This window comes from Equus quagga, chromosome 14 (genome assembly GCF_021613505.1).
Source record: "Equus quagga isolate Etosha38 chromosome 14, UCLA_HA_Equagga_1.0, whole genome shotgun sequence".
NCBI classification, from domain to species: domain Eukaryota; kingdom Metazoa; phylum Chordata; class Mammalia; order Perissodactyla; family Equidae; genus Equus; species Equus quagga.
In genome coordinates, this window is record NC_060280.1 from 52,506,058 (window position 1) to 52,523,077 (window position 17,020).

Genomic DNA, 17,020 nt, shown 5'->3' on the forward strand with positions numbered 1-17,020 from the left:
TGGAAATTGGTCAGATCAGAAATGTGCTATCAATTTTTGAATATTTACTATGTGCCAAGTACTGTACTAATGGTCAAGGGTGGCAAGGTGGTCAGGGGTGGGTGATGTGTATGCTTCTCAGCAATATAAAACCATGTTTTTACATTTTGTTCATCCATGCAAAAATGGCCATATCAAAATATATGCTTCAGCTCCTGGCTGAGTGACAGTGGCTATCAGAATGGTGCTGGCTCTCTAATTCACAAGGACCTGTAAAGTGCAGGCAAGCCTTTGGGTTCAGTTCTTGTTGGTGGCCCACGAGAACTGCTTCACATTAGAGCTCTGCCAATGGGCACTCAGGAGCCAAGTTTGTAAAATGGAGACCTTCACAGCATTTTTTTTCTTTCAGTCAAGGGGGAGACAGAACTGGCACATAAGCTGCTTCTCAAGTAGGTAGAGCTGGCTGAACACATCTTTGGATAAATTTGTCTTTTATGTCTCAGACGAAATCTGATTGTAGATCTGTGTGCCCATTTTTAAACAGCCAGATGGATTGGCCAACGTGGAGGAAGGCATGAGGGTTCTAGGCTTTCCAGGTCCTTTTCTAGGTTGAGAGGATGAAGAGAGTCTCTGACAAGTAAAGGCTGAATAGCCAGGCTCTGAGGCTTAATGGAAATCAGTTTCCTAGATTTTTCTTCCTTTTACCCATTAAAGAAAACGTGTCAAATGTCTAATGATGTTTCAAGGTTCCTTCTCCTGGATTAACGGATTTGTCTTTTTGTTAAGGAAAATTGGATATAGAATTTCTAATAATCTTTTATTACCTTTGAAAGAATGTTAAGATGAGATAATTTTGAATATCTTGGGATACTTACTAATCTTTGAACCTCAGATGTCTTAGCTATCAAATGAGGAAAGCACTTCACATCCCACAGGCTGGTCATGAGGATAGTGTGAGATGACTCATATGAACATGTTTTGTAAACTGTAGATTGTCTATATGACTGAGTGGTGTAGTTATCATCATCATCATTGCTGTTTTTGGGAAGATAAAAGTCCCTTATCTGCAAATGGGTAAGCATTAAATATATGAACTATAAAATATAGCCATCCTCTCCCAATGTCTAACTGCTGACCTACACTCAAAAACCAAACGAATGCCTATATTTTCTATGGCTATCAAGGGACCAACATGCTTTGGAGGAAAGATGTAAAATTTAATCACACATTTTAGAAAAAAAAGCACTATTCATTTCTGGTAAATAAGCTCTTCACAAGAGGTCATATTTGGGGCTGTGGTCTCTAGCTTAATCTTTACCTATGCTGGTAACTCCTGGCAAAGTATAGTTTCTCTAAGTTGGAGACTGAATGCCTGTCACTTTCAGGGCTAGTGGTCAAAGAATTGTAGTGAATGTACCATACAATGCCTGGATCCCTTTCACATCATCCTTGGGGAGATGGAATCCATAAGGATTCTGGTACTTATAAGTTGGGTACATCAGTGCTGATGGGTCTGTGGAATGGGCCAGGCCCAGTGCATGGCCAAATTCGTGAGCAGCAACAGTGAATAAATTGAAACCTAGACAATATGAGAAAGAAAAAGACAGTATCAACACAGGGTTTTATCATCCATATCTTCTGTCTTTACAGGAGAATATACCCAAATCACAGTTAACTCCTTTTCTTTTCGTAACTGGATTATTTAAAGGTTGATAGGTTATTCTGGCACTTTGCTGACTTTTGTCTAGTTCTGTCCCCCTTGGCTAGAAGAGGCTTGGGGGTGGGAGAGGATGGAAATGTAAGTCAATCCATTTTGTTTATTGTCAGTGATGCTAAATAGATTGATAGAAGGGCCTTAGAGCTAATAATGGCAAAATGATAATAGTTGGCAATAATTCATAGATTTAGGCCACAAATGTTTTACTAGATCCCTGCTATGACAGCCTACTTCTTTTTATCTACAAAAATTTCACACTAAAGATATCCAGGTGACATGCATGATATTCTGGAACTTTTATACCCATTCCCATCACATTTTTCAAGAGACTAGTGATTCCCTCAGGATATTTCTGAACATAGGCCTATTTCCAAGTACAAGTAAGAAACACTAAATACTGTATAGCTAAAGAAAAAAAGTTGTGTGTTGCGGGGAGCACTGCTACTTCTTGAGATTATATGCTATGAACCAGAGATCAGACAAGTCTACAGCACAATCAAGGGCGAATCTTTTCCCTTATGGTGTTCCCTTTTGGATTTTTGGCTTACTTGTTTTTCCTAGCCAGCCTCCCTAGTTAAAGGGTGGCTTGGGACGTTGAACCTCAAGGTTTCATGATGGAGGCCCAGAAGAAGGTACAATATTTTCCAGGTTATGGTGAATTGTGCATATATACCATTCGTTCCCATAGTCCACTTCTCAGCATTGTCGAAATGTGTATCTCCTCCCAGGCCTTCTCCAGGGGCAAATGCATGGGCTAGAGTCCCTCGAGGCCCATCGAATGGATAGGAATCCCCGTGATCTAAGTAAGCGAGGAGAAATGTCAACAGGAGTTAGTCTTTCTAGCAATTTTTGAGGGGTACAGGGAATGGACAACTTTTTGAAAAGCATCGACACCTAAAATAGTATTACTTTCCAATATTTGCTTTTTGTTGTAAGAAGTTCATGTCCATGAGTAATCTGTCCATCGAAAAATTAAAAGGGGTATTTTGTATTTCAACGATAGTAAACATTAAAAATATGCTTTTGTTATTGTTTTTACTGCAACGTCTATTAATTGCCACATGGCACACTGTGGACTAAACGCATGTTGTAGATTACATACGGAGAAAGAACAAATGGCCATCCAACAGCAATCTCATCCATTGATTGGAAGATGAACGTGTTGGCAAAGTGTAGCTTTCAACATGTGATTCAGCTAAGACATTAACAGTAAATTGAAGAAGCGTGTGCTTTCTGTTTCTACAGCACAATATAATACAATTTAAGGAAGTGTCAAAAAAAAGAAAATTTCTCTGTAATTTTCATATGCTTTGATATGTAAAATGAAAGTAATAAAGGTGTTTATAAAATCTTAACTTTTAAGGCTTTATATGCTTTTGTTTGTCTATATTTAATTAACAGTTCATTACATTTAATAGAAAATGAAGAAGAATAAAATGAGGGATGCAGTAGAAGTCACCTTTCACAGTTTTTTACGATTTTAGTGAGGATACGGTGTTTTATTAAAAACCAACATAACAAAGTTCCAGTGTGCCACTTCTGAGGTTTTGGTGCAGTGCCGTTTAATCAGATTGCGTGCCCTGAGGGCCTGGTGGAATGGTCCCGCAGTCCTTAGTCAGCCTGTGTTTTAGGGGACAGAGTACAAGCTGGAAAGATCGAGAGCGCCACCCTGCCCTGCCACTTCACTGGGGGTGGCCTTGGTCCTCCGGGAGGAGCAGGACCTGCCATGGGCCAGGTCACACCCAGGGCCATCTCTGAAGGGCTCATACTCAGTACTTGCTTAATCTTCTCTCTCCTAGCTCCTAAGCATGTTTTCCGCCAGTGACATCAGATTAAAATTAAGATCAAGACTTGAAATAGCAGGGACGTCTAGAAACATTATCTGTGGAGGGAAAAAGGCAGTGGCACTCATTTCCTTCACTGTTAGAAAGTTGAGAAGGGAAGAGAATCTCATGGGCCATCTACTTTATCTGCTAACTGCTAACTTTATCTCCTAACTAGACATATTTCTCTGAAAAGGGCTCAGAGTCCACCACCCATCCCTGTGCAAAGTTACACCTCCACAACTTACCAGAGTGAGTGGGGGGATGGAGAAAAAATGGGTAAGTTGGAGGCAATCTGTGTCTGCAAATGGAGGCAAGACAGCAAAGCCACTCTCCTAACCACTGCTGCAGGGGGAAAGCCGTCAGGGCCACTGTGGAATTGATTGCCTTCAGCGAGGATTCGAGGTGAGGATTCTTGGCTAATATGGAATAGGGTATATAGTGATGCACAACATCATGGGAATAGCATGAGGTCAGATGGCCTCCTAGACAATAGGAAAGCTAAATCTGACAGAATCCGCCCTTAATGGGGCTAAACCATCCTGAGAACTGTTATACTGAGTCCTTTCTACGGCTGAGTCTAATGATGACAAGAAATGCTGAGAACTCCCCAGTTTCTAGTTTCTGGTCAGACGAAGATCATGACTTTGCCGTGATCTTGGCTTCTGCCCATAACATCACTGTGTGAAGGAGGATGGCATTGATCACTTGGCTTAAATTTTGTAGAAGGAAAAGTATTGGAACACTTCTCCTCTGGATTAGCAGACAGTATCCAAGAAGCCCCACAGTACCTCCAGTTTCAAAAGATATCATAATATCGGCTTCTCCCGAGTCTACCCTAACAAAGTTGAGGGGCACAGCACTGCTCCAGGCCTGTAGGGCCATCTCTACTGCTTTGTTCACATCGGCAGGAGTCATGGAAGTTGTGTATTTGGATATTCTGTGAAAATAGAAGGAACACGTTTTCCTTTCAGTAAAATGCTCCTAAGTGAAGAAGGCAAGAATTACGTCAAGATTGTGTTAAAAATCAAAACATTGAACATAAATCTACAATTGAGATTTTTTTCTCCAGAGCCATAATTCTGGTTTTGCTTTCATTTTGTTAAATTACTGAAACATGTTAAACCATAGGAGAAATGAAGGGGAGAAATGAGAGTTGAGATAATCTGGTGCTGAATCAGCTGGGCTTTCATTGTTACTATATTGTCACTAATTTTAAAGAGTAATACCATGTGTAACTTTACAAGCGTCAAGAAGTCCTCTGTCCCTAAAGCGGTTTTAATTGAGAAGGGAGCTTTTGTTTCCCTAAAAGGGACTGAAAATTTTGAATTGTAAAAAACAAAAACGTGGAGTTTTGAGGTTTTGCAAATTCTTAGTCAAAGGCCATCAGGATTTCCCCAGGGCCACGGGGGAATGTTTTTTCTTAAAATAATACATTTCTTAAAGAGGAAGTGCTAGCCTTGAACAAGGATTCTCACTTGGACTGAAAAAAGGCTTGAGGCTTTCATCAAATGCTGTGTGACAGTGACATCTAAAGGCAGAAAAGTATAGAGCTTTTTGGACAAACAGCAAGTAGACAGTTTGGTGGTTCTCTAGGACAATTGGTGACTCTAGGACGTGCTGCTCTGGAGCTTGGGGCTGGGGGTTTCTGGCAGCATGTGTGTGAAGACAGGGCAGGAGAGAGGAGCTTCTACTTGGGACCTCGGGCTGGGACGGAATGACGAATGTGGAGGGAGAAGCTAGGTCTGTAAGAGCCAACCTTGACAGCAGGGACTGAGCCTACCTTCTCTTTTTCCAGCTCCTAGCCCAGAGCCTTGCACAGAGTAGGTGCTTAGCAAATGCTTGATAAATGGGTGAATTAATGAATAAAAGCTAGTGGTTTTTAGGACCGACTCAGTGGTTCTCAAATTTTAGGCCCTGTGCTAACCACCTAGGAAGGTTGTTAAATACACAGGTGTGATCCTGAAATCTGCATTTTAACAAGTATCCTAGTTTAGTCTGATACGAGTGGTGCCATCTCAACCAGAAACCCACAGCAGTAGTCCTGGGGCCCAAAAGGAAGGGAACGTGTCCTACACAGAGGATGGTACATAGCACAATTTAGCAATGGAGAGGGAAGGAGCAAGGAGATCTTTAAGTCCAGGGATTGTAGCCAAGAGGAAAGAGCTATAGAGTTGAAGAGGAAACCAGGACACTAAAAGGGATCATTTAGTGCTTTCAAAAACTGCCAAGCCTGAGCCGGCATGGTGGCATAGTGGTTAAGTTTGTGTGCTCCACTTCAGTGTCCCAGGGTTTGCTGGTTTGGATCCCAGATGCAGACCTATACATGGCTCATCAAGCCATGCTGGGGCAGCGTCCCACATACAAAATAGAAGAAGGTTGGCACAGATGTTAGCTCAGGGCCAATCTTCCTCACCAAAAAATATATATATATATATATATATTTATATACACACACACATATATATATATGCCAAGCCCACTATATAATACGAATCTCTGATTTATCACGACTCTGGATGGGTAATACCTTGAATTCCCTTGCATTGTAGACAAGCCAGCCATATCTTTGAGCTGACTGTGTGTACTGAGCTAGAGAAGACAGAGTTGGCGAAACGGACAGCACCAGAAAAGAAGACAATCTAGAGAACAATCCTGACCCAGGGTCTAGAAATTGATAAAGCAACAGTGCTAATGGCTAATATTCTTGAACACATACTAAGTGCTAGACACAGTTTTAAGCACTTTTTTAATGTGGTATGCCATCTAATCCTCACAGCAACCCTTAGGAGGTCTTAGTAATCACCCACATTTTATGATTAGTCAGTATTTGAGCCAAGTTCTATCTGACTCCAAAGCTTATGCACATAAACACTATGATATATTTTATGTATTTTAATCTTCTGGCTTATATTATAAGAAGTTGTTCTGGGATCCAGTAGCTATACAGACAGAATACTAAGATAGTTCCTAGTGCTTTTTTTTTTCTTTTTTTTGAGGGGGCAGGGGAGTTGTTCCAGAGTGAGAGGGGATGGGCAGTGGGAGCTTGTGGGTTTGGGGTCTGCCCAACTTATCACAAGAATATGATACTTCTCCAAATCCTAAATTATCTTGATCTATGCCCCTGTCTTTGCTGTTCACAGTCATAGACTAAAATTCTATGATACAGTTTATTTTAAGAAAATGGTGGAAAAGACTCCATGAGTGTATGTAAATTTTTCCTGTCTTACTCTTAATTATGTCATAATCACTCGTGTGTTTGGTTCCTTTTGTGGGGTTTCTTCCCCAAATGTTTTGATTCTCATGGAATTGTTTTGCTCAAGCAGAGGCTAATAATTGTGTTCAGAGCACCACCTTATGGGCTCATAGACTCATAGCAGCTAACAAGTGGCCTCAGGAATCATGTAGTTTCTCTCTGGGTTTGCGCCCTCCCTCATTTGACCATGGGGACTGGCTAGTGTGCTGGTACAGTTTAACAACTGGGTCCATAACCAATCCTCCTGATTTATAGGGTTTGCCCATTTCCATACTGTAAACACTCTCACTATGGTGAATTTCAAGCCACCAACTTGCCACCACAGAACGCAAAGTTGGGAAGAGATATGGGGCAGGACATCATTTCCACTAAGCAGATAAAATAGATGTAAAAGACTTCGTGAACACATAATAGTAAAACGTAGTGTAATAATTAGGGGGGCTGGCCCGTGGCCGAGTGGTTAAGCTCATGCTCTCGGCTTTCGCGGCCCAGGGTTTCGCAGGGTCGGATCCTAGGTGCGGACATAGCACTGCTTGTCAGGTCACGCTGTGGTGGCATCCCACATGCCACAACTAGAGCCACCCACAACTAAAATATACAACTATGTACTGGCGGGCTTTGGGGATAAAAAGCAGGAAAAAAAAAAGGTTGGCAACAGTGTTTAGCTCAGGTGCTAATCTTAAAGAAAAATAATTAGGAAGCGACGTTTTGATTACCTTTGTTTTTAATAAATGTATTTAATTGTAAGTTTACATAATTTAATTTTAATAATGGCTGTGTTTGGCAACCAGCTCACAAAATTCTTGGAAACTTAACAACCGGCGGCAAAAGCCCAAACTGCTGAGCCTCACCTTCTAGCTGCCCTTCAGGCTGTCTCTCCAGCCTGGCCTCCCACCATTCCCCTTCCTGCATCCTCTACTCCTGCCACCCTCTGCCACTGTTTGCTCAGTCTGCTTTTCAAAGTGGAAAACACCTAACGTTTGCGAGGCCTGGGACAAAAGTACAAATGAAGGCCGCCCTTCTTTTCCGATGCCACCGCTGTCTGGCATGCACGAAGCCCACATACCCAGGCTCCCTGAGCCTGCCTCCAGCCCCACATTCAGGCAGAGGGGCTGGCACCATGGGTGGTCCAACCCAGGCTGACCTGGGAAGGAGGCTGGGCCAGCCCAGCAAGTGGGTCCAGACTGCTGAGCAGGAATTTCAGCCTGAATAAGCAGAGCGCAAAGAGGACCAGACTCTGGTTGGGCATGCCCCCTCGGACAACACAGAATCCTTGTTCCGAGGCAGGAGGAGGCCAGGGGATGGCCAGGTTGGGGGCATGCTACAGTGTGGTGGTGGTGGGAGGGATACCATGGGTGACTGGGGAGCCTGGGGCTAAAGGCAGACGGGCTCCTACTTTACTTTGACTTTAGGCTCAGATGTCACTTACCCGGTCGCTGGGCGACTTGGTAGCTCCCTCTAAGTACTCCCACAGTTCTCTGCTCAGACCTGTGGTTTCACACTTTTCACACAGAGCTGCAACTATCTGCTTGTGTGTGTGCCTCTCCCAAAGGGCTGTGGGTTCCCTAAGGTCAGAGATGGTTATCTAGTCACCTTTATATTTCCAAAACTGAATGCGTATAGTAGGCACTTAGTAAATCATCAATAAATGATTTTTGGAATCAATGGAAATTAATTTATTGATTGGTGAGTTTCATCATATCCTTCTGATTAAGCAGGTTGTTTTAAGAAAACTGGTTGGCACTGTCAGGTTATTAATCCTAGACTAGATTATTTTTCTTTAAAGATAAATGTGTTGTCCCTAACTGATACAATTGTTTGTAAAGCCTAAGATGGCCAGCCACTACAATAATCTGGGGATCATACTTTCTTGTGCTGTCTTCATCGTCATTGTCTAAAGATTCAACCTAAGTGTTCTTATATGATTTTGATGAGTCATGATTTTTATACAGTTCAGAAGGAAGATATTTTTAAAAGAAAAGGAGGAAAGAGAAAGGATGTTTCTCTCTGAATTTGGAGAGACTCAGATCTCATTACCTGTAGGTCAAAGTATTTTTTTTCCATTTGGGTTCACCTGGGAAGAGGCGGTAGTTTGCCACATCAGGAACTCCACAGCGAGGCCTCTTGATCACATCCATCGTGGATTTGTCTAACTTCCCGGTGACCGGGAGGCCGAAGAACACTTGCAGCTCCTTAATCTTCTTCACCATGGAATTGCTTCCTCGTGCAACCATCTCACCAATCTGGTGGCCTCCTTTAACCGTGTAATACTTGTCGAGGTATGCCTGAAATGGAGAGGTAGGCTGACACATCTGTAGCACAGTCTCTGGGAAATACTCCTGCTCAGGTAAGACAGGGATAATATTCTTGATATATTAAAATTACAGTGTAGAGCATATTCCCATCTTTGAAAAAACTTAGATATATTTGCATAGATAAAGCTTAGGGAGATATACGCCAAATTACTATAATTATCTTTGGGTAGTGGGAATTTTAGATTTTTTTTTCTCACCTACATTTTATAGTTTTTCTGCAATGAGTAGATATTTTAAGAGGGAGAAATAACGGAAGGAAAATGATGTGAACACCTCTTCCCCATGGATCATTTGGCATCGCAATCTTTACCCAGTTTATGAAACAGTCTATCCCATGTCTCTGGTAAGCAGTTGTTGCTAGCGCTATCTAGTTGATTCTGACTCCTAGCTAGCTTGTGTACAACAGAGCGGAACCCTGTCCTGTCTTTTTGCGCCATCCTCTCACCTTCCAGTGCTATACCAGACAACACTCAGCTGCTTTTAATAGGGGTTTCATGGCCAATTTTTTCAGAAGTGGATGGCCAGGTCCTCCTTCCTAGTCTGTCTTAGTCTGGAAGCTCCACTGAATCCTGTCCACCATGGGTGACACTGCTGGTATTTGAAATAATGGTGGCATAGCTTTCAGCATCACGGCAACATGCAGTCGCCACAATATGACAACCGACAGTTGGGTGGTGTGCTTCCCTGACTTGAAAATGAACCCCGGCTGTGGTGCTGAGAGCGCCAAATCTTAACCACTGAACCACTAGGTAAGTAGTTATTGGTATTTTCACTATACATTGTGCAAGCTCAGTATGTTTTTAACTCTCAAAAGTTATGTTCCAGCCTCTCATCTTATATGTGGGCAGAGCGTCAATCTGTTTCCCAACTGAAGATTTTAATCAGTTCTAGTGTGTTCAATATGTGGGACTGAGATTGTTTTCATGAGGCAGGATTCCTGGGACAGGCTCTTTGCCTCTTGAGACAGGTAAAATTAACCATAAATTATAAGGCTTTCATTCGTACGTAAAGGCTTAGAACCTGTAATATATGATTCAAAAACTTGTCTATGCTGCTTAGGTGAAGTGAGCAAGGCAGAGTCAGGCAAATGCAGGGTTAGAGCCTGCTGTTCGCCCAGGAATTTCACCCAGCCAACTTATTTCAGGAAAATAAACAAAGAGCAGCTAAAGATTTATGTATATTTTTTATTATATATAAAATTTTATATTTATATATTATATGTAAGTCGTTTTACTGTACATAATAATATTTATTTATATATCACATTAACTATATATATTTTTTATCAATTATGTATATGACTTTTATATGTTATATATACATATTTATATATATAAGTAGTAAAATATTGGAAGCAAACAATATCTCACAATAGAGGATTTGTTAGATATATTATTATATGTTCACGTGAAGTAATACTAGGCCTCCCCTAAGACACGTTTTTGAAAAACATTTAATGATGTGGAATAATGCACTCAATATAATAGTGATAACATTGAAATAAGCAGAGGAGAAAGCTTTATGCAAATTATCATAATTTCATAAATAAACCAAATCAAATATATATGTGTATGTATTTATCTTATTCTCATGTTCACTATATATATATTAATATATGTTAATATTTAAAATTAAGATATTAATCCACATATTGATATATAATAAATAACTTATATGTAATACATATAATTTGTTATATATATAATTTATAATGAACATGAGTAACATAAATATTAGAAGGAAATATGCCTGGATATTAACCTTGTTTGCCTTGTAAAACTATGGGTGAAAGTTTATTCTTTGCCCTTTCCTATATTCCAAAGTTTTCTGCTATGAACATGGACTTTAATTGTTAAGGAAAGAAAAAAAGGAGTAAGACTTGCTCACTTGTTTGACAAGGTGCTGTTTCCTTACTGTGGGGTCAACTGACCCTTGCTCCCTGCCCTGCTTGTGAGAGAAGCTCCCTTCCCCGGTGGCCATCCCTTCTACAAATCTCAGTGAGAGGAGAGCCCAGAGGAGGCAAAGGGAGAGGCAGTGTGGAGCGAGCTCACGGGCCCTGGAACCTGGCTGAGGTGCTCTAAAACAGAGGTGTGACTATTTGGTTCCGTGTCCATCTCTGGTTAGGCCACCATCTTAAGTAAGCATCTTGTGTTTCCGATCTTTTTCAAGATGACGTTGGTTCTCTGAGCTATTCCTGTTTGCTCAAGTTGATGCTATGATAACATGATGCTCATGGTAAATCTGGATTATGCTCTTCAGAGGTAAGCTCTTATTTTCTGAGACAGTTTTGATTTCAAATATGTTTTCCCTTCTTAGGTTATATGTTACACTCTATATTCTAATTTTGAAATAAATTAATTAAATTGAAATAATTAAAAAATATAGTTGTATAAGGGAGGATGCTCATGATACATTAAGTAGAAAATAGGTTTAAAACTACTCGTATAGTATAAGCCATGTTTATAAATGAAAGTGTGTGTATATGGATACACACACAGATATATAGTCATAAACTGGCACCAGGGTGAGGAAGTGAGAAATTGCCCAAAAACTGAAATAATCAAGAAAAATAGTATTTTAATGCAATATTTAAAAAATATCAAAATTAATGTGAAAAAATACATGATACACAAAGCATCAAACTTTTAAGTAAAGCCAGCATTCAACCCTGCCTCCCTCCCGTCGCCCTAGTTCTGGCCCCAACTCATAGAAAAGTGGTTTTGAAAGATAAAGAGCGAAGGATTAACAGTGGTTGCATCTTAGTGACGGAATTGAGGATAATTCTTTCTTAGTTATATATGTTTTATAATTTTTCTACTGTGAACATATACAGTTTTACAATAAAATGTTACTTTAAAATATGACTAAGATGCTAGACCTGCGCCTCAGAAGGCTTAAGACCAATCATAGTAGATAGGATTAAAACAGTACCTTTTAGTGAAGTAAAATAAAATTGGAAACTAATTCTACTTAAAAAGAGAACAAAAATTGGTGTCTATGGTGATACAAGGGAGTTGCTCCCACAGGATGTGGTTCTTCTACTAGGAAATACTTGCCACATGACACTGTTGTCCACAGATTTCTCATCACTCTTGCCTGCTGGGTGGCAAGCTCCTTCCTGTGGGGACCATGACTCCTTCACAAATACAGGCCCTGTGGCTGTCACAGTTCTAGGCTCAGAGTAGATGTTTAGTTAATATTTGAACTCTTTTTCTTTAGGTGAAATATGAAAATACGCTTCTTTGAAGAATTATCAGATGTTCTGAGGTGCTGAGAGCCCAAATGATTCTGGGCACTTTCTTGCCAAAGTTATTCACAAAGTTTTAGCATACTTTTTAGAGTCACAATGTTCAATGAGGCATTTAGATGTGCCCTTAGAATTGGGTTTGTGTTAATTCTAACACTTGTGTGTTGTTGGCTCAACACCTGATTGTGGCGCTGAGTCAAAGATTTCAGACTCACCAGAGTTGTCCCATTTGCACCCTGCCCTCCCCACTCCCCCACTGTCAAAATTAGAAGATCATAAGATTGGTTCTCAGGTGGTCCTCTCTCTACTTCTCTTCCAACATTTGATAGATAAAAACAACTGAGGCCTTAGAGGGCAGTCCCAGCAAGCTAGTGGCCCAAGCTCCCTCCCAACTCTTCATTCAGTGCTCTTTCCTAGTGTCCTTTCTGAGAGTTAAGAGTTCAAAACTCAGATTTAAGTAAGCTTCAGGACAAGGTGAAGTTCAAGATATGGTTTCTTCAACATTTCTTTCTATTTTGGCTAAATCACAAAAATGGAACTATGGGAAATTTTTGCTGTGTGATAAATCCTGGATTCTAACAATTCTAATTTCTTTTGATTTCAGTTTACTCATCTATCAAATGGGATTGGAATCCGTCCTACTGACCACACTGGTGTGAGGATCCAATGAGATCCTCAATGTGAAAATGCTTTTAAATGTATCAAAAGACGTTAAAGTGTATATACCCTTTTACTCATTAATTCCACTTCTGGAATTCTATCCTGAAACAATAATCCTTTAGATTAGGCTGATGCACAAGGTGTTCATAGAAACATTATTCACATGAAAATAATCTGTGTGTCCAACAAAAGAGATAGTTAAGTGAATTATAACTTGCTCATATTATGGAATATTTGCAACTCTTTAAAAATATGAAAATAATATTAAAATTGAAATTTTCTTATGACATAATACTCAGAAAAGTAGGAACTGAATTTTGAATATAATAACAATTTAAAAATAGCTTTATACACAGAGAGTAAAACGGTAGTAAAAGCACCTGAATTTAACAGTTTGTATTTGGAAGGTTTTTATTTTTCATTTTCTTTAATTATGAGTTCATAACATGATAATGAAAATCTATATTATTTTTCAGGACAATTTAACAATCTGTTTTAAGTGTTGTATTGATATTGCCTTTTAAAAACAAACAAAAAAGTGGAATAAAACCCTGGATTATGAGACTAAGTAAGCATTTTATCTTTCTATCATGTTCAAAGTCTTTATGCTAACTAGCCAATTAGAATTTAAAGAATACAAGTGGCATTAAATAAATCAACTAAAAACCTGTTTATGTTTTCAAGCATAGATTATTGTCACCGTGGGTTTAGGAAGAAGCGAACGGTATTTGGAAATTTTCCTGTCTGGAGTTTCCAGGCACAAAAAACCACTTGTTCTCTCTTAGCAAGCCATCTAGAAAGAAGAGAGCAGTGTGGAAGTGCTTACCTGATCCAGCTCCCTGGCTCCGATGATCCGCTGGCCTGGCCTGACTCTGGGACTGAGTCAGTACCCTCCTCCCGTCGTCTCTCAGCTCTTGCCACACTAGCCTGATGCTCCATCCGCGCTTCTTCACCCTGGGCTGCTGCACTTGCTCTTTCCTCTGCCTTGACTACTCTGTCTCCAGATCTTCACATGACTGGCTCCTTCTTATAGTTCAAGTTCATATCAAATGTCATTTCCTCAGAGAAGCCTTTCTGGACTACTCAGGTGAAAATGCACCCCCACTGTCCCAGTCACTGTCTCTCATCCTGGTTAATTTATTTTCCAGCATCACTTACTGAAATCATATTGGGCGCTTATTGACTGACTTGTTTAGCACCTCCCCATCTCCTCCGTCATCCCCATGTAACAGCCATAAGAACAGGGACCTTACTTGTTTTGCTCACTGACGTTTCTCCAGTACTTAGAAGAGATGCTGGCACACAGCATATAGTAAATGTTCAATGAATAGTTGTTGAATGAGTGACCTTAAGCTATTATCATGAAATAAGCCCATTTTCATGTTGTTTCATTTGTATTATAAGGCTGCGCCAAAGTTGTTATATATTTCTGTAAACTATAAGGTGAGACATTATTCTTTCTAAGTCACTGAGATCCACTTTAGAGGTTTGCCCAGATCATTTCAGCCTGCTGAAAGGTGTCAACTGGTCCTGCCCCGAGCTGGTGACTGAGCCCTTTGCAGGCAAGAGAAGGTGCTGTTTGCTGGGTGACAAGGTATTGACAAGTTTCCTTGGTTTCTGGTTGGAGTCTTTCTGAGAGTATGCCATAAGGGAGACTGAGGCGCACTGACTTATTTTGGAGATGAAGAAGTAAGAGATCACCAAAGATCCCCAACATTCCAAGGCCACCTAATTCTTCCCAAATACTCCTAGCAAGGATGGCTTTTCTTAAGACTTTCTGGCTTTATTCCTGTAAGACTGCTCAGGGGTCAGCTAATTTTTTCTGTAAAGGGCAGATAGTTAATATTTTTGGTTTTACCTTACTCCACCATTGTGATGCAAAAGCAGTAACAGATGGTATGTAAACAAATAGATGTGGCCAGTTTTGGCCCGATGACCATACTTTGTCTGAACCTGGACTAGAATCATAGTCTTCGGCCACCTCAGATCAGTTCTGGCCTCTGCATGACCCTCCTCTTGGAGGTTGCAGAGACTCTGTAGTTTCTGCATCAGAGTGGCACGAGGCTAGGGAGGAAAATTATATTTGGGGAGAAGGGACTCAAAACCAGGTGGCACCAGTGAAATACAATTTGAAATAGACCCTAGTATTCTGAGATATGTTATTTTTGAATTTAGTTCATCTAAAAGTGGGCTTGAGTCAAAGGAAGTTCAATTCAATAGGTCTGCACTTGGCATCCACTGTTCTGTTTATATGCAGAGCTGATGACTGGTATGACAGGGGGACTGAGCAGTTAGAATGGACGGGCAGCAAAGCAATCCGTAGGGACGCACCGGTGTGTCAGGGTGTAGGTCAGCTCTGCAGCGCAACCACTGAAGCACCACACGGTGTAGCCCGACAGATAGGAAAGCAACCTGGAGGCAGAGCTGGTAATCACAGATACGCTGTCATTTTGAAAGACAGTCCCTGGTGCAAAAACATCTCATCCACACATCTTTCACTAACGTTGGAAGTTCCATCATTAGAGACTCATTTCTTTAGGTTGAAGATTGCCACCTTCCTTTTAAATGCAAAATGACACTTTGAAGCAAATTTACAGGCATGCACCGTCTGATGGCACTTCAGTCAACAACGGACCGCATATACGATGGAGGTCCCATAAGATTAGTACCATAGAGCCTAGGTGTGTAGCAGACTGTACCATCCAGGTTTGTGTAAGTACACTCTATGATGTTCACACAACGACGAAATCATCTAAGGGCGCATTTCTCAGAACACATCCCCGTTGTTAAGCGACACATGACTGTATGTTGAATCAATTTGAGTCATGTGTAGCCTTTGCAAAAATTCTACTACAAATTATTTGTATCAGATCTTTACCAACAGTTATTTGGGGGAGATTTTAAAAAAGGAAAATACAGAAAGTGTAAGCAAATAAGGTACTTGGTGAATATGCTTTAGAGAGGAAAGACTCTTCAATAAAAAGAGGGTAGGCACTCAGGAAAAACTTGGTTCACTTTAGGTTTTGATCAAGTTTACTGTGAGTAGAAGAGCCATTTTCTAAAATGTGCCCATAGGAAATCTTTTTATTGTGACTGCTAGGAAGCTTAGCACTAAATTTACAATCCAACTCTAGTGTGGGAATCCTACACCTTGATTTTTATTTTTTTGCCCTTATTTTCCTCCTGCATTATTCTTCAAATATTTCTTTTGTCTTATTGTATTGCATGTAATTTTGCAAGCCACCTCAAATTCTGTATGAAGCAAGATTCCTAGATAGATATTTATTCATTTATTTATTCACTCATGCAACATGTACACCCACTGTGCACCAGACCTTAGTCTTAGCTGTCCAGGAGATAGTATCTATCAGACTTCAGCGGACTTAGACGATGATTTTAAAACAATAACAGATTTTTTCTTATTTTCTTGTTATACTCTTTTAAGTTTTCCAGGGCAAGAGGAGGAAAAGGGAATTGTGCAAAGATTCACAAACCTGTGCGAGGTGGTAGTTGTTCCTTGAGGTCCTGGGGGTGGCTGCAAATAGGGAGGGGGTTGCAGTGGAAAACTTCAAAGCCGTGATGAGGAGGACAGCGAGGCCAGATGCAAGGAGCACCTTCATCTCCTCACGGTAGCGTGGTAATTATATCAGCCTGGGGGACGACAGACAGTGCACGTTTGCACTTCCACCTTCAGCTGCTTTTATAGAGTCGAACAGGTCTGGGCCCTCAGAGCAAGGATGATTCATGTCTCAAAAGGTAATTATACAGCTCATTTCTCTCCCTGATGACGGGGTAACACAACGGTGCACAGGAGTCAAGGAAAGCTTCGCTCTTTGTGAGTTACCGAGTCGCAAAAGGAGAAAAAGACTTTTAAATGAAGTTTGTCAGCTACTTACACAAATTGGGGTAAACTTGATTAATCTGAACCCAACTCAGCTGAAACATTTGTTTAGTCTCACTTTGTGAGTCTTTTCCATTCTGATTACAGAAAAGGGAAATAATTAGAATATAATTTAATTTGTC

At 40.5% G+C, this 17,020-nt stretch overlaps 1 protein-coding gene across 1 annotated transcript in view; it reads right to left on the bottom strand.

Moving 5' to 3' along the window:
• MMP20 (matrix metallopeptidase 20) overlaps positions 1–16,617 on the bottom strand; it is a 45,717-nt gene extending 29,100 nt beyond the window's left edge. The window contains exons 1-5 of the mRNA XM_046638192.1: positions 16,492–16,617; positions 8,813–9,060; positions 4,311–4,459; positions 2,370–2,495; positions 1,397–1,558 (exon numbers count right to left, since the gene is read on the bottom strand). Of these exons, the coding sequence (XP_046494148.1) occupies positions 1,397–1,558; positions 2,370–2,495; positions 4,311–4,459; positions 8,813–9,060; positions 16,492–16,617 (811 nt within the window). The remainder of the gene's footprint in view (positions 1–1,396; positions 1,559–2,369; positions 2,496–4,310; positions 4,460–8,812; positions 9,061–16,491) is intronic.
• Positions 16,618–17,020: the final 403 nt, after the last annotated feature.